The 22819-nt window shown below is 43.6% G+C and overlaps 1 protein-coding gene across 2 annotated transcripts in view; it reads left to right on the forward strand.

Moving 5' to 3' along the window:
- JARID2 (jumonji and AT-rich interaction domain containing 2) overlaps positions 1 to 22819 on the forward strand; it is a 224839-nt gene that overhangs the window by 190733 nt on the left and 11287 nt on the right. For both annotated transcript variants that reach the window (XM_075416852.1, XM_075416853.1), the window contains 8 exons: positions 1867 to 2884; positions 7034 to 7533; positions 12720 to 12812; positions 13249 to 13367; positions 13530 to 13600; positions 14430 to 14544; positions 18837 to 18942; positions 19773 to 19955. In XM_075416852.1, the coding sequence (XP_075272967.1) occupies positions 1867 to 2884; positions 7034 to 7533; positions 12720 to 12812; positions 13249 to 13367; positions 13530 to 13600; positions 14430 to 14544; positions 18837 to 18942; positions 19773 to 19955 (2205 nt within the window). The remainder of the gene's footprint in view (positions 1 to 1866; positions 2885 to 7033; positions 7534 to 12719; positions 12813 to 13248; positions 13368 to 13529; positions 13601 to 14429; positions 14545 to 18836; positions 18943 to 19772; positions 19956 to 22819) is intronic.

Genomic DNA, 22819 nt, shown 5'->3' on the forward strand with positions numbered 1-22819 from the left:
CCAGATTACCTTCCCCTCCCAGTTCTCAATCAATTCTTCTCTGTTTGCCTGGATGAAATCTGTAATCGATGTTCCTGGCTATTTATAAAGCCAGAGATGTTCAACCCTTGTTCTGACTGCTGCAGGCAGGAGGCAATGTCTCAGCAGCTGTCTGCCCATGTCTGCTCTGTGGCATGAAAAAGCACTGTGAAAGTCAAACCCAGACCTCCATTTCAAATGCAGAGTACTGGCTAAATTTCAAGAGAAATGGCTAAATGCGTTTTAGGTAGCGTTTGCTTTTTGGATGATATCTCATATGTCTTTGAAAAGCTGGAAGTAAAAACTCATGTCATCAGTTAACTGGATTTTCCTTCAGTGTTTCTACCTTGGAAGCACAGGAAGGACAAGAATACAGATGGGTTTTAAAAGGGCGTATCTCCTGCTGCAGCTTCTGGAGCACAGAAGGGAAAATGCACGCAGTAAATGCGTGTATACCCATCCGTGTGTGTGTATGCAGGTTCCAGTTCCTCGTCTGCAAGTCACTCAATAGTGACCATAGCATGATCTTTTCAGTCTCTATTTGATGCCTGTTTTGTAACATTTTGTCCGTCCTTTATAAATGGCTACAATTCTTGCATGTGTTTGAGGGAAGCTGCCATGCTTACTAATTTGGCAAGTATTCTGAAATCCCGCAGGGAAGTGTTGTAACTTTGCAGGAAGGGTGTTATTCACCTGAGTGATGAGGAGGGGTGATTGTGCTGTAGGCTTTCACTCCGAGCACTTTTATCAATGTTCATGATTTTTTTTGATGTGTTTTTCTGCACACACAGTAGTTTAAGGAGGTGAGAAGACAATGTTTACCCTTGTTTAAATGCTGAGATTTGTTTGAGGCTTGAACTTGAACTTCATTTTCTTAGTAGCGGGGGTTAGCTTTGACAGTGCTGAGCTGTCACAATTACCTTCGAAGCTGAGGGTTACTTTCAGTGCTTAAAATGTCTTCTAGTTAAAATATAAATTTTAGTTTCATAGCTAGGTTTAAATGTCTTAACAGAAAGCAGCAGAGTTTAGCAACTCTAAGTTGCGATGACACATTAGTGATGAATATGATATAATAAAATGTGTGTCAGCAAAACTGCCCAGATATCAAACTTCAAAAAAATGTATTGAACTACTGTCTACATTTTTATTTCAAATAATGACTTCAGCAACAAGATGCCTCCCAAGATTTAATGTGTATGACAGACTGGATCCTTCATGGCCATCCTGATCTGTTGGGTGCATAATGTGTTCAGTATCTCTTTTTTATGTATGTATAGAGAAGGAGGTTGGTTTGAATCTCAGCGTGTGTTTTTTTGCAAAACATGCCCATTCCAGTTAGAGTAGATAGTATACACTGGCTAGTTTGTCTGCTAAGGGGTAGTAAACTATGTGTGCACTTGAGGCAAGTTGGGTGGGGGAGAGCTAGTGTCTGAGGGCCATGAAAGGAGCTAATGAAAGTATTAGTTTGTCAATCAGACTACCTGTGTTTTGTGATACTGTAAGAGGCTTTCTGGTAGACAGGGAAGGGAGTAGGGCAAGCAAGGGACCTCACCCTACTTAATGCCAGAGGCTTCATACCCTCCAAAAGCAAGATTGGCTTTCTGGGGACTTTTTAGTTTGTTTTTAAGACATATTTCTATTTAATTTTTTGTATAAATGCCCAGTCCTTCCTCTTGCCTGGGTGAAATCCATTTTATGCAGATTGTACAAAGGGGCCAGGAGTCAGGAGTGCAGAATATGGTTGTCCAGCGACTGGGATGCTGTGGCTGAGTGGTACCATTATTAATTTACTTTTCTGTTTTCTGTTTCCTTCCTTCTGCTTCCCCTGCAACACTCCTGGCATTGCAGGTTTCTAAAGTCAACGGGATCACTCGAATGTCATCTCTGAGTGCAAATGCAGCCAGTGCCAAAAAGATGAGAGAAGTCAGACCTTCACCGTCCAAAACTGTGAAGTACACTGCAACAGTGACAAAGGGAACTGTCACATACACCAAAGCCAAGAAAGAACTGGTCAAGGAAACCAAACTAAATCACCACAAACCCAGTTCACCTGTCAACCACACAATCTCAGGGAAAATAGAAAGTAGCAATGCAAAAACCCGCAAACAGGTGCTATCCCTTGGAGCATCCAAGTCTAACAATACCGCTGTTAATGGTGTAAAAGTCAATGGCAAGTTGAACCAAAAGACATGCACTAAGGAGGTGGGGAGACAGTTAAGGGAGGGGCTGCGCAATTCGAAGAGGAGGCTGGAAGAGATGAATCACATAGACAAAACACAGTCGCCCACCAAGAGAATGAAAGGGGCCGTCAACTTGGCAGAAGCTGTCAGCAAAAAGGCAGCTGTAGAAAAGCCTTTGCTGAATGGACACCTTAAAAAGGAAGTGCCAGAGAAGAGTTTGGAAAGAAATAGGCCGAAAAGAGCCACTGCTGGAAAGAGTACGCCAGGGAAACAAGCACATGGCAAAACTGAAAATGCCTCCTGTGAAAATCGTTCTACCTCTCAAGCGGAGTCCTTGCACAAGCCACAAGACTCAATGGGAAAGCACGAAAAGGGCAGTAGTAAGTCTGGGTGGGGGATGCTGGGGGAGATTCCCATCCTTAGGCCCTCCACCAAGGAATTTCATGACCCACTGATATACATTGAGTCAGTCCGAGCTCAGGTAGAGAAGTATGGGATGTGCAGGGTGATTCCTCCTCCAGACTGGAGACCTGAGTGCAAGCTAAATGATGAAATGCGGTTTGTGACACAGATTCAGCACATACACAAGCTAGGCAGGCGCTGGGGACCCAACGTGCAGCGGCTGGCCTGTATCAAGAAGCACCTCAAATCTCAGGGCATTACCATGGACGAACTCCCACTCATAGGTAAGGGCTGTGGTTTCATTGGCCTTTTGCCGCTGCTTGTTAGTGTCCGTATGCAACTTTATGCTCAGTTTGCCTTTGTGCTTAACCGAACCCGTGTTCAATTAATGCTGCAGAGCACTGGATCTCTCTCTTTAAGCATCGATCAGGCACGATGCAGGTGGATTGTCAGAGAGCTTTCCCGGGAGACTTTATATCGCCACCTTCCTCCTGCCAGCTCTTTATTTCACCTAGGGAGAAAAATGCTGCGTGGGGTCTCAGTCTCCAGGTTTCAGGATCTTCTCCTTTCCCTGCTGTTTTATTTCTGTAGGTAGTACAGCTGCGGATATTGATAGCTTCGGTTGAAGTGTTGCCTCAGAATATTTTTCAGACCTTTCCAATTATGTTTTCCAAACAGGTTGCAATGCTACCAAACTTGAATACAAGTTTGTTTTTTTTTTTTCCCCTTCTCTTAGAAGCATTTAACCAAGGGGGAAAGAAAATATCTCGGAACTGACTTCTATTTGGGTACTCAGACACTTAAAATCACAAATCTGCAGTGACCTGCTGACATTTAACAACCATTAAGTGTCAAGAATAGGCAGTAAAATGTGGTTGATTGCAAAATGGAGGTTTCATTATTTCTCCCAGCAGGTGTCTGCCAGGGCTAATGCCTGAGTGAGAATCACTTATTTAACAGAATTCTTGGTTTATGGTCTGCTGTCAAATATGACATGTGACAAAAATGTGACAATAGTTTGTAAAAACGTGACAACAGCAGCATACAAATGAACTATTGAATGAGCCACCTCCATCTCTACTGCCTGTGCAGCTATGACATAGTAACAAACTTGTGTTTTTAATTTTTGTTAGCCCTCCCCTTTGTTTTTGAAGTGTTTTGAGTCAAAGCTCACAGAACCTGCATGTTGCAACTTGAGGCTAGTGTTTTGCCTTTGAGGCATTATCCGATCAGAGGCAGCTATCAATGCTAGTTGGATTAAAGGCCACATTTTTCTGTTTAAACTGTTTGCAGCACTCCCCACCTCCCCATTTTCAAACTTTAATTTATATTGCATGTGGTGAGTGAGTGAAAATGCATAAAAGCACACAGAGATTGCAGGGTTTATGGTGAACCGATGCAGGGCACAACAGAGAGATGACAGAATTTCAGGAGGAGGAACGAGGGTTAGCGCAATAGCTGTGTAAAAATGTTAAAGGAAATCTGAAAATTAAAATCACTCAAGCAGCAATAAGTGAACATTTTGTATGCCTAATGTATGCAATGGTTGTATGCTAATAGAGAAGAATAATGAATTAAATTTACATTGGCAAGAGAGAGGGGAAAATGTGCAAGACAGCTCGATTAACGCTCCTGGAACAACGTTAACTTTTTAATGAAATGCCTTAACTTGGCATTAAGATGGCATTACTGTTAATTATTTGTATTATTTAAGCACCTAAGAGCCTAATTAATAGGCAAAGATTCTATTCTGCTGGGTGCCATATAGCCAGTGCGAACAGTGGTCTCTTATAAAATTTGCATCCTATGTATCCTTTCTGCAGTTAATTTCCTACCTATCTTGAGTTTAAAAGTAAAAACAAAATGGGGAAAAGAAGCTGGAGATCATCCATGTACAAAGATGAGAAACCTATTGGTTCCAGCAGGAAAGATGTAAAATAATCTGCGGTGGTAAAGGCGCACTTATTGAAGCAGACATGCGTACATATCCCTCCTTTCAGGGCCCAATCACATTTCCATTGAAGTAGGTGGGAGTTCTGCCAACAGCTTGTGTTGTGCCGGCGTTTGGTATTAGATACATACCGGAAGATTGAAGTTGTTTTTTTTTTTTTTTAAATGAGCTTGCTCACTAGGCCATTGAAATACATCCCTTATTTAGTGAAATTAAGACAAAAAAAAAAATCAGATGCTGTTTCTGCATAACATGTGCCAGGTGTCCTGTTTAAGCCATTTTGCTGTAGGTGTTTATAAATGGGTTAAACCCCCCCCCCCCCGAAACTTTAAGCAACATGCTTAGGTCAATCCTGGAAAGCATCAGCCTGAGATATAAATGCTTCCAAAAGTTATGACTGTGTGAAATGGAATTATAATTGAGACCATTTTGTAAACCTTAGCTGTAGCTGGGCCTATGGAGGATCTGCCAGATACGCAAGGCTCTGGTTGAATGATGTGCTGCCCGAGCTCTAATATTGCAAAGTGATTATGAGCGCTCATTCCGTGATGCAGGAGAAAATCGTATTTCTTAAATAGCTCATAAACAGTGTTGAAACTAGGACCTTAAGCTGGGTATGCACTATTTGTCCCACTCACGAACACGTACCACGTTAAACGCGGACCACGCTTCTGTCAAAGTTAGGAGTATGTTACACAACTTTATGTAGGTCGCTGAATCTGTTGGGATGGAAAGTCAAATTATGCCTTCAGCTTATTAGTGAACTGCGCATATAAAACACTAGACCAAAAAAGCAACAGCCTGTAACAGAGGCCAGCTTGAAAGTTATTTTATGGGGAAGATTAAAGAGTAAAGAAAGAAAACCTTTGAAAGTTGTGGGGTTTTTTCCAATAATGTTGGCCTTTTCTCAGCTTCAAGACTTAACCATTTTGACTCCCCCCAAAAATTACCAATTGGTTATATCTGCTGCCTACACCCTTGTCATATACTCCTCAAAACCTTACCCTTGTTTTTGGCCACAGCCAAAACCGTTTCCCCCCTTTTCACACCTTTGCCCACCGCTGCACTGGGCAGCATTAGCGAGCAGTCTCCAGTGCTGCTCTGCCTCGGTCGCAGCCGTTGTCATCCCGAAATACTGCACGCAGGTTTACAGTGCTGAGCCTCCCTCTGCACAGGATTGGCACAAGTGGTGGAAGAGGGGGAAGGAGAGGGAAGAAGGAAAATTGGGATCAGCTCTGAGGCGTCTGAGATGCAGCACGGGGTAGTTTGAAGAAAGTAATACTGCTTGCGTTAGCAAGCAAGATGATATAACTGGCCCTGGAGGTGCTGTAGCCGTGCATCCAACAGTAAATATTTACCATAACACTGTTTCCTGCACTTCTCTACTGTATAATAGCATTTCTGCGTGCTGTGAAATGGCTGTGGCATAATGATTTTTTACTTTTCTCGAAGGGGAAGCAGAGACAATGTGGCAGTAGCAATGTCGATGCGAGTTTTGTATTAATTCTCTTTGTTCCTTCAGCAGTGCCCTGTTGAATTGTAGGTGGTCTTTGGTCCGTTTCTTCACTCTTTCTACTGATGATTGATGTCTGTGCTTTGAGAGTATTTATGATGTTTCTTTTATTGTTCCTCATCCATTTGGCTGCTATTTATGCTGCAGTTTGTATAATCCTCCATTTTTATTTTTTGACTGGAGTGTGAAATGTGCTGGTCATCTTAAAACATACAAAACCATAATGGAGTACAAAATATGGATGGCCTCAAACTGGAAGAATAATGTTCCTGGAACTTTTTTATGCAGTTGCAGGCACCAACCCTAAACAACTCCTCATCTCCCTTGTTTTTTTTTTTTTTTAAAGGATTTTTTTACCTTTAGTGAAATTAATGATGTTACTGTGCTCCTGTTACATACTGACTGTATTCAGTTGCACAGACACCAGGTAATTGATGTTTCACCTCAGAAAGGATAGGTGCTTGTCTTTTTGATTGCTAGTACCCATCCTGGCACTTGTTTTGCTGCTTCCTGGTACAAACCAGATGTGGGACTGGTGGCCGGTGAAGGGAGGGTGGGAGTGTGCAGGCTTCTAAAGAGCTGGGTAACTCTTGTCTCCCTGACCGCTGGGTAACGACCAGGGGAGAGATGCATGTCAGGAGATAGCTGGGGGTGCTCTGAGAAGAGAAGGGAATGAAACTCAAGGAGGAGAGCAAATTTAACCATAGGGAGGGCTATTGCAAATAGCAAAATATGATCTACTGAACGTATTAATCTAGCAAAACAGTGGCATGCACCTCTCTTCAGCAGGAGGTGTATGAGATAGGGACAGTCCTGCTTCAGTGCCCAGGTGACCAGAGCTGTATGGGTGGCACATCCCTCATGTGCCCAGCCTGGTTGCGTGCTTGACACGAGCCGCCCGCAGCTTTCCTAACCTGCTCCTGTGTTTCCCTTTCCCCTCCTCTGCTGCCTGGCACACGTGGAACCCAGGAGGCTGCGAGCTCGACCTGGCCTGCTTCGTCCAGCTGATCAACGAGATGGGGGGGATGCAGCAAGTGACTGACCTCAAGAAATGGAACAAGCTGGCAGACATGCTGCGCATCCCCAAAACTGCACAGGACAGGCTGGCCAAGCTGCAAGAAGCCTACTGCCAGTACTTGCTCTCCTATGACTCCCTCTCCCCCGAGGAGCACAAGAAACTGGAGAAGGAGGTCTTGCTGGAAAAGGAAATCTTGGAGAAGAGGAAAGGACCTTTGGAGGGACATTCGGAGAATGCCTACAAGTTCCATTCCTTGCCCCGGTTTGAGCCCAAAAATGGACTCATCAACGGTGTGGTTCACAAAAATGGCTTCCGCAACAAGTTAAAAGAGGTCGATGTCCCACTGAAGACGGGCAGGCGGCGGCTCTTCGCTCAGGAAAAGGAGACCACGAAGGAGGATGAGGAGGAGGAGGAGGGAGTTCTTAGCGACTTACACAAGTGTATATACAAGGTAATGAGGCGGGCTCTGCTGATTTTGTTTTGCAGAACTGATGATGTTGCTGTCTGGGTGGCATCTGGGTGCAAGCCCAGCTGGCTGCGGGGAGGGCTGATGGGCGGCAGGGCCACCCCAAGGCAGCAGCACAGCTGGGCAGTCTGGTGGCTTTATCCTGATCTGCCTGGCTCTCACAGGATGTCTGGAAAAGCTGGAAGGCTTTATTGTCATAAGGAGATGCACTGGGCTCTGCCCCCCTTCGTCTCCTTGTGAGAGGTTACCTGAATAGCTCTGCCCAATTATCCTTGCAGACAGTTTTTATTTTCATTTTCTAGTGACATTTAAAGTAATGTTCTGCTTCCTCATTCCTGCTTCTTGCAAGTCTCTGTTGAGTGAAGTAGTGCTCCACATCAAAACTAACATCACTAGAAATACTACTACATTTAGAAAGGGCAAATTGAAATGCAAACAGTATTTTCGTCCACGATGCCAGATTTTGTTCAGCACTAACAGTCACATGGACGCTGAGTCCTCCACATGTCAAGTACATCCATTTACGAAGGAATGCTGACTCTTTCACTGTATTTTATTTGGCAGTCTCCTACTTTGGAGCAGGACTTGGCACTGCAACTTGCAGTGCAATTTTGAGTTGTGTTGAATTGTGTAGCTGTTTTGAGAGAAATACAGCATTGAGTGTGTGTGCCCAGTGAAGGAATAGGCTGTTCTTCCCCTTCCAATCTCGCTTCCATCACCAGGAAATGAAGCCAGATAGCCCAAAGTGGCGTATTGTTAAGCTATTTAGGGACTGCATGAGCTCATGACTTTAGCTTTAAAAGCTTGCTTCAGGTTTCTTTTGCAGCCTGTTATGATTTGTCAGCCCAAAAATTCTTTTATGCGGGGACTCTGGCCTCAATCCCACCTTTGAAAGGCAACCTCTGCCATGCTGCTGTTGGAGAGAAGCTTATCTAATGACAGCAGCATTTGTGAATAGTGAAAGTGGCACTTCGGTGCTTAATAGTCTGTGCTTAATGATGTTAAATGAAAAATTTGATACAACTTACCCTGACAGCTGTATCAACAACCTTAAAGTTAGTGGGGAAATGCCTCCATCTTCTTTTCCAGTGCAAGTCCCAAATTAAGGTTTAGAAGATACAAAATAACTCAGAAACAAGATTGGGATTGGTGATAACTGTCCTAATCAGACTGAGAAAATAAAAAAAGGCAAGCAAGCAAAACGCAGCTGGTGTCACCAGCCTGAGTCTGCTGAGCCCCAGGCCTTCACCCCAAAAGGCTGAGAGCTCCCCAGTTGCTGCTGCCCAAAAATCACTGCCAGTACCAGCAGCATCAGACCACGTCTGAGTCCACCAATAACCGGTAGAAATAGTTTTGTTCTGAGCGTAGCAGCTGTTAGAGACGAGAATCGCTGAGCCTGCGGGCCAGTGCTCTCCCCACCCGCCGAAACAGCTGCAGCACATGGAGCTGCTCAGGCAGCGCCTCGGGTTGTCTGCCGTGGTGCTGGCAGCTTCCCGGGCGCTGGGGCTGGCCCAGTTGAATCCCATCCCATGCCTGTCTGCAGTGCAGATACTGGGGACTGCTGTCACAGGCGATGGACCGGGGAGAAAACAGCAGGAAGCAAATCTGTGGTGGGCTTCTGGGGAGATCCCTGCTGTGGAGTGCCCTGCGGAACGCCCGGTCCGTCTGAGTGTGGAGAGGGGCACGTACCTTCGCCTTCGCAGCGCTTTGGGGAAAGCCCTGTAGAAGGAATGGTGCATGAGAACTGGTAATGTCACTTAGAGCAAGCGTTAAGATGTAGAAATAAGAAATTATGCAACAATCTCGATGCACCAGAGTAACTCACAAGACTTGTAAAATGACTATAGTTCATCACTATGCTTTGTAATAAGACTGAGGTGAGGTGATGCTGGCTTACAGATTTAAGCAGAGGGTACTTCGTGGCACTTTACTGAAACAAGCCTTTTAATCCTGCGTTCTGTTTTTCTTGAATGATGGTATCCTCCTGTGCCTGTGTCTGGAGGGGGTAGTGTTCTTTACGTGTTAACGCGTTTCTGAGAAAATGTGACATTTGTTTAATGGAACATGTCCTTATGTTACAGTTCCCACACGTGATGGGCTTCTAATGGTTTCTTTCTAAAGCACATTGCTAATTCTAATAAAAAATAAAAACCACAAACAAACAAACAAACCACCCTTTTGATAAAGGTCAATAGGTTGAGGGCTGGAGGAGAACATTGTACTCATGGCTGTAGTCTAGTTTAGGCCAGAGAAGTCTATGCTTCAGACTGTGAAGAGGCCGTACATTCAGGATATCGCACAGTAATTTCTGCAGTCAGCATCTGCTTGAGCTGGAACAAGTTTTTAGAAAGAGACATCCAGTCTTCCAGGAGCAGTTACCACCATATCGCCTGTCAAGGTTAAAGTAAATCTCCTTTGTGTTTGGCTGACTTTCTGCCAGGGATCCCAAATTATTTTCAGTGTCGCTCTTCCCCAGGCTGTAAGGCCTGCTGGGTGTTTGAAGTGCGTGCTGCAGGCTGCTGCGCTTGCTTTCTTTACTCCTAAACGCATGACTTTTCTACCTGACCAATAAAATGTCCTTGTTTGTAAGTACGTGAAGTAAACTGCTGTCATCAAAGAAGGATGTGCTGCAAGGTTTTCGCTCTTCTTTCCCCAATTTTAGCTCTGAAAATATTTTAAAAATCTGTACTGGAGCTGACTGAAAATAGGACTTGTTTCTGTACAGAACAAACTGAAGGCTAATTAGCAGCCCCGTTAGAGGGACCCGCAGAAGAAATCACCAAGTTTTGCCAGCCCTCACATGAAACTGTCCTGGAAATCCCATGCTGAGCTCTCCTCAGCCATGGACTTGGCCTTTTTGGATTCTGCTTAACAGGAGTCCTTCCTTCCCACCTGTCACTATTGTGAAATCTGTTTTCTGCTCATTTTTGTGGTTGCTTTAACATCTTTGACATTTGTAGGGTTGCAGTATCCTCCTCTGTGCCTTCCCTCCAGGCTTGCTGCTGGTGGTGGTGCTGTGGGTTGGCTCTCCCAGCAGCCACGGAGGCCGTGGAGAAGAACTAGGAGAGGAAATAGGAAATGTTGTCCCTTACACCTTCCTCTGTCGTAGTGTCGCAGCAACGGCGACTCTGCTTAGTAGCTTGAAGCTCCCAGTTGTTGAACTGTTGAGACGTTTGTGAGGATCTTGAATTGGATTTTACTCTTCAGCAATTCGTTTTGTGTTCGGGTTAAAATGCTCAGTTACAGCATGTAAAATTATTTTCTCAGCTGGCATTAGAAAATTTTACAAGATCCCTCAGATTAAATACGAAAATAAAACCAGACAACAAAAACCCCTCAACAGTTCCATTTGTGTTACAACTTTCAGGAGACTAAAAATATACCAAAGTATTGATAGAGGAAGAAATGGATAAATGCAATTTTAAAGGGCTAAACTGCTCAGTTTTTCTACTTTCTTTTTCTTTGCTTGCTGCATATCTGAAAACTGGAAGGACACAGTTAATCTTGGAAGATGAGTCCTTATTCTTGTTTTTCTGTGCAAGATGAGAGGAAGAGGCAAGTAGCTGAAAGGAGGAAGCTGCTGCAGAGCGTGTGTTGGTTTGCAAGCGGTGAAGTCTGTGCTCGAGTGTGACGACTGTTGGTGCAGGCCCTGCGTTTTACGAGAGGTTTTGTTGTAAAAGGCTGCCTCAATAAATGATTCATGAGGGCATTAAAAGATGAAGGAAATTGCTTATTGCATCGCAGAGCATCCAACTCTGAAGTTTACGGGAATCGGAGGGCTCCAGGCCCTGGGCATTTCACAAACTTTTTTGTTACAGCTAATTATGCTGCATTCAATTAAAAAAGTGACAATGTTACAACCATAGGAGCATGGCAAAGTGATAGACTTGGCCTCTGGGGGGAAAGCTGCTTGTATGGTTGTTTCTAATTTACTCTTGGGCATAGTTCTTAAATAAATTAAGCACAAGAAAAGACTGAGGTGGTTTGGCAGATCTGTTTCATAATTGGAAAACTAGAAAGGTAATAGTCCAAGTAATAAAATGTTCATTTATGTGGAGTTTTTAAGTTTGTGGTTGCTCAGATGGGCAACCAGTAGACATGATGGGAATTAGAGGAAGGAGTGGTAGATCTGGCGAGGGGGCAAAGATATTTTCAACTTCACGTTTGCAGAGGAGTTCTAGTCTCTAGCCTGCAGCGATGCCCACAAACCAGTATGGCCACAGCAGTTAGTGTGGTGCCTGCCAGCTCTCGTGGCTGACAGCTTCCCAGGATATTTCTTCTGCCCTGGAGCAGAGAAGGCAATAGGAGTGTCCCTGTCTGGGCATACCAGTATGTCTGGGCTGAAAGGAGCAAGCGGGTTCTTGTGCTCCTGCCTTCAAAGCCTTCAGAGGATGCTTCCCAGAGCATCTGGTGTTACAGGTATGTGTGAAAGTAGGTATCCAGAAACTGAAGTTTAGCTCAAGCAGAAGACCAAGTCAGATCCTCTTGTACAGCTGTTGCAGCAGTGCCAAGAGAGAGTGCACTCATTTGGCACTTTTACTGTGTTTTACTTTTCTCAGCCTTGCAAGAACAGGTCCTGATTCCTTGCATTTGAACTGCTTTTATTGAATTGAGCATAACTAGTTTTTGTAAGGAAGTGATTACAGTAATCTTGGTAAACTCTACTGTTTGTGACCCCCTTCCATCACATACAGTACTAGTTTGATGCTGAACATTTCTGTGAATTCCCTTTTTCACCTTTTTCTCTGTATGTAAAGAGCATAGATATATGGTTCTTTGATCACGTATTGGATTTGATTGTAAAATGCAGGTAGGGTTGCCTACAGTGTCCGTTGCAACTTGTCGTAGAAAGCTGGGCCATGTCTGTCTGCTGGATTTATCAAACACAGAGTGTCGTGCTGGAAAAAGCAGTGTATGTGACCTTCTGGGAGTGTTCAGTTGGCCTTTTAGGTGGTTGGTTTGGTGATTCGACTTGGTAAAATTTCTGTACTTTCTGAGGTATTTTCCCTCAGATAAGAAATGAGCTTTAGACCCATATGTGTTTTGGAGGTGACGTCCTCTTTCCCCATGTCGTGATCTAGGATTGAACACATAAGGAAAAGAGTGAGGCCAGGGGGAATGGAGGAACACTTTTTTATTTTCACTTTTAATTTTATTTTCTTTTTCCACAGGGTAGGTCTGTTTCTTTAACAACCTTCTACCGAACAGCAAGAAATATTATGAACATGTGCTTCACGAAGGAGCCTACAGTACCGGAAGTAGAGGTGAGGCCAACGCAAGGGATGGTAAAAGCTTTTATTTCAGGGGATTGAGTATGGGTATTCAGTATAGTTGACATTCAGGCATTACCATAAGCAGTTTAAGGCTGTCTAGTGTGGGAGAAAAACAAGTGTTTGGATAGACATGGTACTGATTCTTCCTTTTAAAATTTTTTGACATTTTTAATAGAAGTGTTGATGAAGTGAGGGAGTGAAAGAAGTCTTAATTTGTCACGTGCTGAAGCACAGGAGCCAAGAGGATCTACATTGTCTTCCCAATTCATTGCTACTTTTAAGGATTTACGTTCTTATTTTTAAGCAATGTTTTATGTTGAGTTACATTGAGGTCATGAAAGCCCTGTACATTTCTGGGGTTTACATTTTAATGAGAGATACCTTGTTCAGTGAATTAAAAATGCATTACTGCTTTCTCTTACCACAGCAAGAATATTGGCGGATAGTGGAACAGAAAGATTGCCATGTAGCAGTCCATTGTGGAAAAGTAGATACCAACACCCATGGGAGTGGCTTTCCCGTGGGAAAATCTGAACCATTTTCAAGGTAAGATCACCAAATCCACCCACTTTGTCAACTCATGCCAGCTGCCCTGTTGTGCTGAGTGGAGATGGGGGCGCGAGGTGGGCAGGGCAGCTTGGTGCTGGGGATGTTGGCACCAGGAACATGCACTGACATTTGTCTGCCTCTGTGTCACCCCTCGAACAGGCATGGGTGGAACCTCACAGTCCTTCCTAATAATACAGGATCCATCCTGCGACATCTTGGTGCTGTGCCTGGTAAGCAAGTCTCTGTTCCATGTTTCCAGCTGATACAAGCGTCCTCTAAATGTGGTGGTGTAGTCACCAAAGTCTTCTCCCTCTTTCTGGCCCCTCTGTTCACCAGCTGACCCGGTAGACACACAATTGTACGTAGCAGGTGATATTCAAAGGAATGAAGGCAGGTGTGCAGATAAAGAATTAATGAATAGTTGAGACCGTGTACCTGGGAGGAACCAGTTGTACTTGCAGTATCGCTTTCTGTTGTTGCTAGTGCGTCGGTGTTCTTGCTTTGTGTCGGGGTGATAAAGGACAGAGCCATGTAACTTCCTTACTTGCAAACCCAGTCTGTAGCACTGGGCAAAGCAGCACACAAGCTTTCTAGATGAATTGTCACGAGTGCTCCAGCTGCATATGTGCCATTGCCATTCACTGGTGGAAACATTATTTGAAAGCGTAATTCAGTCTCCTGTGCAGGTGTTGAGCCTGAACAAACCAGTTGGAACAGGATACTTGTTTACAAGTGCAGGTACACTTCACAACGTGAAGCAGCCTCCTCTGATCAATGGCACTGAGCTTGAATTATGGGTATTTGTGCATTCTCTAAAGAATACAATTTTTTTACAGCTATTTTTCAAGGGCACCGTAACAGCTGGTAGGTATTTTGTTAGTGGAAAATACTGAATTTGTTAAATGATTCTCTGTGAATTGCTCAGTCTAGTAGGAAGACTTAAAACTTAAGGGTCAGCTCGTGGGTAGAAGATGATTTTCAACTGAAATGCCCTCTCAAACTCTATTTTAATTAGAAACTGCAGTTACTCAAAACTCATTTTCAATCTCTCTCTTTTAGGAGTGACAATTCCTTGGCTAAATATTGGCATGGTCTTTTCTACCTCATGCTGGTCTCGAGACCAAAATCACCTTCCATACATTGACTACTTACACACTGGTGCTGATTGCATTTGGTAGGTATCCCTGTGTTTTGTTTTCTTTGCATTGACCACGGTGGGCGTCTGTAGGCTGGCGTTAACAGCAGCTTGTGTAGTACCTTTTGCATGAATTCGTGAGAATCTCACCTGGAATGTCCAGTGTGTATGATTACGATTTTAATGGGAAAATGTAATATAAGCTGAAGTGATTTTCCTGGAAGGAAAGTTTCATTTTATCTTCCACGCTCTATTCTGAGATAGCAATAAGCTGTTTCTGCTTGACATAGGGTTTAATCTATAAAAAGTTTTCATGATATGGAAGCCAAATGACAGCTAGTCAAGGTAGGCTTTCCTTAGGCTGACAGAAAGACACTTGTCAAGCTAGCTCCGTATCGTCACTTGTAAAAGGGTTGAATCCACGCTCTGACTAAATAGGCACTGCTTTCTTATTTCATGCAAAATGTCTTGAACTCTGTATCTACCATGTCCCTAGTATTTTCTCTCACGAATTTTTTACCATTATCATATGATGATAATTTTTCATGTGATTACACACATGATTCTAGGGTCTCAGTGTGGATATCACCAGTTAGCTGCTAGCTACACTTCATATTTTGTAGACGCTTTCTGCAAATAGACTTATCACTCAGCTTATCAATGGTTTGGAACATGGTGAATCCTTCTTGAATTCAGTGCATACATACTACTACAGATGATGAGGAGCTGGATTGCAATGGAAGTACAACAGCTGATGGAGGGGTCAGAGGCAGCAGGTGCTGTGGCATGTCTTGTGCCTTTCTGCCAGGTTCCTGCGATATCAGTGTTACTTACTACCCAAGAGGATGGTCAGTGAGAACAATGAATGTTAAGCAATGTAACTGTTTCTTGATCAGAGAAAACGCAATAAATCCAGAAGAAAAGTTGTTCAAATGGTGCCTCCCTGCAAAGGTGAGAAGCTGGTTCGCTTTCAGCAGTTTCCCTTTTGAACCCTGAGCTACAGAAGCCTTTGGCTCCTCATGTGGTGTGACGGGAGGAGGCCTGCAGGACCCCTTTTGCATCCAGGAGTCCCCGTGGTGGCAGTGACAGTGTCAAATGCACTTTATTCACCTGCAAAGTGTGTACTTCAGCCCTTACCTTTAGCTCCCGTATTTCGCAGCTGGTGCTGATGTCAGTGGTGCTGACCCAACTGTCACTAGGAAAGCACGTGGGCCGGGGAAAAAAGGTCTGAAAGCTTGGAGGAAACCATTAAAGCAGGAGCTCCTGTCTGTAAATGGAGAAATGTATGTGATCATACCAAGGGGTAAACACTGCATTATGCTGCAGATCTGGAAGTTTCTGTCACTTTCTGCCATAGGTATTTCATGGCTCTTCCCCCTCTTCTGTGAATCAGGAGTCTGTAATTTTTTATAATAATGTACTGTCAGAACAAATGACTAAGCAAGCTACGTTGTCCTCAAGTCTTAGGCAAGTCTGGTTCTCTCTCTGACAGTCATCTAGTCTTAAATGACAACAAATTCCAAACAGAAGATGTTCAGGATTCCCGTAATTAAGTTCTGAGGCCACTCTTCGTACTGTGCATGTCAAAACATGTGCCTTTTGGGATTGAAAAGGCTTGAATGGAGCCAGCCAGACTTTTAGGAAAGGCTACTCTTTCTGGTTTTCCAAGCCAAGAAGAATAAAATCAAAGAACCCATTTGCTTTTTCTTGATGGGCTGGCTTATACACATAAGTGCATAGCTTCAGGTGTACGTATGGTTACCTTGGTGAAACACAGGTAGTAAGCAGGAGTAACTCCTAAGAAGGAAGAAGCAAAACTCCATTGCCTGTAAAAGCTATTCTTTGTCAAGGCTGCCAGGCTGAAGTGTCAGGCTTACATGCATTATTAACTCATCACAACTTTTAATATTGCAGTAAAGTACTTGATTTTATTGAGGAAATGATTAATTTAATAACTAGGTCTGGTGTAATATCTGGAGTAGCCCTGACAGCGTTGCATTCAGTGGCTGCTCCAGTGAGAACAAAGCAGGCAACCGGGCACCAAAGCTCTTCTCTGTCTTGCCAAGTCCACCCAGCATCCAGAATTCTTCTCTTCCGAGGACAGATCCCTGTGGTGCTAAAGTCCATGGTGCTTCATTTACCTGTAGATTGCTCAGGTCACTGTCTAATCTCTCAGCTTTACCTCCTGAAGAGGAAGCACAGAAGAACTCTGTTTTCATGGAGGGCAGAGATCAGTGACATAACCTTTCTATTCAGGAAGGATCCTCAGTGCCCATTAAAAGAAGAAAATCTTGTTCTGCCCAAGACACTCAGAAGTCTGTGCTGGCTGCTCACTTCCCCTTTTTATAGGCACATGAAGAATTGTGAGTGAAATGGCAGCGTATGCCTCGATCCTGCCAGTAGTCAGGTCGTCCCATGCACTTCTGTGCTGCCCCTCCCCTGCATGCTTCCTTCCCGTGATTTTTCCGGGGCCCATCTTCTGAGGGACTGCGTGCTTGCACCTTTCAGCTGTTCCAGCTATATTTTCTGATTCTGAAAGAAAAGAGTGGGTTCTGACATGTTCTGGATTTGAATTTAAAATATTTTCATCACCATTTAAAATCTGTTATTATAGTGTTATTACAGTGTAACTAGGGCAATGCTCTACACACATGCTGCTGTTCTGCAGCTGTCACTGTTAGCAGTGCAGGTACTGCAAAGTATTTGATACACAGCATGCATTTAAAATTGCTCTCGGGACTTGAGCCTTGTCAAGGTGAGGTTCTTCCACTTCGCATGTCTATAACGCTAGGATTTCTTAGCAAGGTCCTAATCATTGTCAATATGTATATGTAAGGAGTCAGTCTATGTACACCTGGCCAACCAGCTCATTAGAGCCCTTACTGTAGCTGCAATTAGCTGTACGAGTAGATGCTGTCATCTCTTCTCTTTCTTATCTTGAAGATCAGCAAAGACAAAGTCATCATCAGTACAGTGAACAGTAACGAGATGTTCAAGTCATAGGAAGTACAGCCTCCTACAGACTCATCAAGCAGGATAACTCTGTGTGATGCATACGGAGTTAATATTAGTGCGTATTATAAGCAAATATCCTGACAAGGTCTGTGAGGCCAGCAGAACGCTTGACAAAATCGGTGGAGAGACCGAGTGGATGACAAGAAAACTGCACACTTTTCCCAAAATCTTTCCAAATTCTTTCTCTTCTCTTCTCTTGTTGCCAAGTTTGGAAAAACATCTGTCTGCATGTGGCATGGGCACAGATGATCAAGGTCTTACTGCTTAAAGTGAACTGAGATAAGTCATGAGAAATCTGGAGATGCTTTTTATTTGCCTGAGCCTAACAAATCCAGATAAAGTAATGTCACAGCATGGCAGTGACTCAAGGCAGCTTTGGGAATCCCAGGATTTGCACCGAGTTTCCCACCAACCTGCACCTCTCAGTTCACAGTTGTCAGGTACCAACTACGGGATCGTGGGAACAGGTGTCTCCTGGGTGGGCATAACCCATTACCCTTCTGGCAGGGTGCAAGCAAGAGTGGCGGCTAATTGTCACCATATTGCCTCGCTGCCCGGCAGAGCAGCAGTTCTCTGAATGCGTGAAGCTAAGACCTGAAACTCCTACGTTATTTCTCGTCGCTTCTGCGTAGGGAGCGCTGCTGGCAGTGAGCACAGAGAGGACAGCTGCTTCGTCGACTCGGAAAGGAGAGGAGGATGTACAACTCGGCATACACCCAGCAGTGTTTTCAACCTTTCTTGCTGCTTTGGTTGATCTTAGTCATGTCTTTCTTTGGTTGCAAGGGAGAGGAGGGATCTGGGATTTGTTTAGCAAGGCAAGAAGGTCTTGGGCTACTTTGTGTACTAACAGAAAGGGTGATTTGTGGTTTCTTGATTGTTATGAACAGAAAACGTTATTAAATAAAAAGATCCTTTGGTTGATGCATAGGTAATAAATGCAACCATGTATGATAAAGAGAACATACATTGGTGCTCACGAGATGCAAACTTCAGCCCACGATTAGCTGTTTTGGTGCCATTAAAATGGACATCATTCTATTGCTGATTTCTCTCCTCTGATTCTACAGAGCACCGAGTTTTCACATTTGTGTTTTGGGGATTTTGCATCCTTTGGCATCTAGTGAACGCGATCAGAATAATAAACAGCTTTCCATGAATCCGCAGTGTTTTACCAAAAAGAACTGTGTGGGAAAGCCCGTGTTTAATTTCTTTCTTTTAATCAATGTCCTGGTCTGAATTGGCTGTTACTGTGTAGCTGTGGACCATTATTTACTCGACAGTAAATCTTTCTCTTTTTTCCTCTGACAAAACAACAGGTATTGCATTCCTGCTGCGGAGGAGAACAAACTTGATGATGTGGTACATACCCTGCTGCAAGCCAATGGCACTCCAGGGCTGGAAATGCTTGAAAGTAATGTGATGGTAGGTTAACACTGGGAGAGGTATTCCCATTTGAGAACCCAAGGCTAATCAGAAGGCTGGTTGTGTGGGGATTTATTTTGGTTTTTTCTTACACTACAATGATGCAGAGGCTGTTGTTAAAATGTGGCTACTTGCAGTGTTTACTCACATGGCATTTTTCTAACAAGGCTCACCTGTTAATTTGTTGAAATAAAAGTAAATGTGACAGTGCAGTACATGCCCGTGTTTAATACTGTCCATAACCTCAGAAAGGGGGTGTCTTGTAATCAATTAATCTGCCATGATTGACATTTTATGATGCCAGCATGGGTATGAGAAGCCTAATACTTCAAAGAATTTCAGAGTATTTTTGGCTCCCTTATTTATTTTGTGGATAACAATTTCCATTTAGTGCATTGGAGTATAAATTTGGGAGCCCACAACAAAAACAACTCCCTCATCTATCCATGTTAGCATCTCTGACAGAAGTGCAGTAGCAAGGTGCATTCAATGCCATGTCAAAAAACCGAACGGCCTGGGTTACTTTCTGTAGTAGTAGATAGTATTGTTTTGAGGCTTTGTGTTTGAGATTGTTTGGCCAGTGAAAGTTTAAAGTGTTGGTTTCAGAAGAGCCACTTCTGTAATTCTCACTCCAAACACTCAGCTTCAGCAGTGCAGAAGGGAAGAGAGAACACGAACAGAGCTGAGCTGTTGGCAGAGCGCAGCTTTGCTCCACAACGAGTAGCCTGTGGCAGCACTCAGCAAGGAAGGGGATCTGGCTACAAAAGAAAGTCCTGATTTTTTTCTCTCTTTTTTTCGTTGTTGTTTGTTTTGCTTTCCTGCCCTTCTAGATCTCCCCGGAAATCTTGTGTAAGGAGGGGATCAGGGTGCACCGTACTGTACAGCAGAGCGGGCAGTTTGTCGTCTGTTTTCCTGGCTCCTTTGTGTCGAAGGTCTGTTGTGGCTACAGCGTGTCGGAAACGGTGCACTTCGCTACCACCCAGTGGACAAGCATGGGCTTTCAGACAGCCAAGGTAAGTTGAGGACAGGAGTTAGAATGGATTCGCGGCCCTGCCATCTGAAACGACAGCAAGCCAGACATTCCAGGATTGATAGCGTTGTGAGACTAGTACGACTATGGCTGTTTGTGTGGACTACTAAATAAGAAAAGGAAACAGTTCTGCAAGGCATACGATGATCCAGTGTTTTCAGAAAAGCAACAGAGGTAATAACTGATAGCTAAAAACTTCTGTATAATTGAAAAATCCAGAAGATTGTTATGCCTGCAGACCGGTTTGCAAGGAAGCTTTTAAAAAATCCCTTCAGAGCTAATGATAATATATTGTATTATGCTTACTAATTTTTTTTTAAGTGATGTTTTCTAGAACCATTAGAATCTCAGGTGCAAATATCTGAATAACTGTGCTTGTTAGCTCCTATGATAGGCAGAGTCAATTAATACTCACAGCTGTATTGCTTGTCTTTCTCTGCCCTTTCATTCAGGAAAAGCTGTTGATCAGGGCAATTTCAATTTTAATCAACTTGAAAATCCCTAGGTTCACTGACCAGCCCATCTGATACTGAGCTGTAAAAAAAACAAACTTCCCATTCCCTTTTCCCACAGCTCCCATTCCCTTTTCCCACAGCTGAGGCAGGTTGTCTGCAGAAACAGACAGGTGAATTGCCCAGTCATCATGATTTTGGCTACATTTCTCTGTTCTTGGACAAAGAATATATGTCACTAATTGTGTTCCCAGCCTCATCAAATACACTATGGGTTACAGATGCTATTTTGGTCGTGTTTTATAGCTAAGCCACTAGTAAATCATCAGTTACAGCTTCAGACCAAGTGGTTAGTAAGTAATTAAGTGTATGATGTCCACAGTTAGGTTTTGGTTCTTTAGGGTAAATGAAATTCTTCCCAGCCTGGTTATACTGACTGTATATTAACTTAGTTTAAAATAAAAGGTTATTTTATTACAGATTTATTTTGGGGGAAGGTGGGAATTGTATATGTGTGTAGGTAAGGAATGAGAATTCTGAGCTAACCTTTTCTGTCTGAAGGTACACAATTATATTAACTCCATATGCTGTATTTATTGCTCTACTGAACACTTGTTTGATATTGTGAAAATGCCACTCCTGTATGAGACAGAAGTCACTATGCAGCAATTAAAAAGCTCTTCTTGGTGCCTCAAATTCTGAAGAACAGTTTCTTTTGATTAATTTTTAAGAGCTTTGCACTGGGTAAATATAAGCTGACTGAAAATCCAGCAGATTCCAATCTATGACAACCTACCTTGGAAATTGAAGTCACAGCCCTCACAGACTTTGCAAGAACCACAGATATGTGTTTATAGCAAAATAACTCTAGAAACACCTACTGCATTGTTGTTTTCCTTCTTTTTGTGGGCTCCTTCCCCCTCTTCTTTCCTTAAACTATCCTATGTTCTTAACTTCCTTAAATTTTGGAAATTCTTCCTTGGTTTCTTCCCTTTGACAAGGCACTTTGCCGTTTTCAAAGGCTGGCCGGGTTTGTGCTTTTCAGAGGTTGAGAGAAGTTCTGTGTAACGAGCAAGATTCCCTTGCTGGACTGTTCCTGAACTCTCTGACAAACATCTGTACCTTTCTGTCTGTCCGTTCTCAACAGCAATATTGACAATTTTCAGCTGTTTGATGCGTTAACTTTGTTTTCATTCTGTGATACCGTGACCTGATTTTTTATAGTGACTCTCTTTATATTACTAAACAATGTTGTTTCACTTCATGTATTGAATGACTGCTCAGTCTCCTTTAATATATGGAAAAATGAAATTCTGCATCTGAAATTGCGTTGATTCGGGTTTATAAGGAGTTGGGATCATTGTTGGAATAAAGGAGCTTGTATAAAGCCTGTGTAAAGGGACAGACAGGTTTCATTTAAACCATACATGGAACCAAGTTGCTGGCTTTTAAAAAAACACCCTAAGAGCTCTAGAAATTTTAAACTAAGGATGAGAAGGTTTGCAGGTGTGGTGGAAGAGTTTGTGTTTGGGATGGCAAAGGGGTAACTCCGTATCCTCAAATAAGACACTGGGCAAAGTCAGTAAAACTCATTTAGGAAAAAGAAAACAGAATATTGGACTAAACAAATGCGCACTGGTCTAGAGGTTTAGAAATAAGAAGGAATGCCTGATTTTAAAGGAGGGCTTTGGTGGTATAGGGCCTACCAGAAACCTGGTGGGAAGAAGAGACTTGGCCGGTAATACAAGAGGAAGATGGAGTTAGTCATCCTGTTGGAGCAGCACTGCTGCACACAGAAGAGAGTTTACGGCCAAACAAGCCAGGTTTAACTCTGTCGCTAGTGACAGAATCTCTGTGCACTGATGTTCCTGTCCTGAACAGGAAAAGCATGGTATTAGCACTGGACTCCCGACTGTCCAACCAAGATGCTGGCAGGGGCTTTATAGGTATCTCCCCCCCAAGGTTTAGTTTGGGTGAGGAATTTGCTTTTAACTCCCCCCTCCCCCCCAATTATCACTCCTTGGTAAAAAACACGGAGGTGTCTTAGCAGTCAGAGCAAACCGGGTTGCTTTCAGGTGAAACCAAATGGGAACAGGCACTCCAGAAACGCGCCTGATGTCCTCCAAACACCGGTGGTGCAGTGGCCACAGGACCGGGCTAGACTGCTTTGACATAAAGCCACCGGCTTTACACACGCACATCGTGTAGGTGTTTGGGTCCTCAGCATCAGCTGCATCGCTCTGCACATCCGATCCTCCTGCTTTGCCTTACTGGATGGTCTGTAGACGTAGCCTGTGTCATGCTAAAGGAGATGAAGGAAGCTGCGAGGACAGGACATAGGATAATGGGGAATGCTGGTCTCCTCCCCCTGGCTAGGGTAGCGGCTGCTGGGGGT

Source organism: Opisthocomus hoazin, chromosome 3 (genome assembly GCF_030867145.1).
Source record: "Opisthocomus hoazin isolate bOpiHoa1 chromosome 3, bOpiHoa1.hap1, whole genome shotgun sequence".
Lineage (NCBI taxonomy): Eukaryota > Metazoa > Chordata > Aves > Opisthocomiformes > Opisthocomidae > Opisthocomus > Opisthocomus hoazin.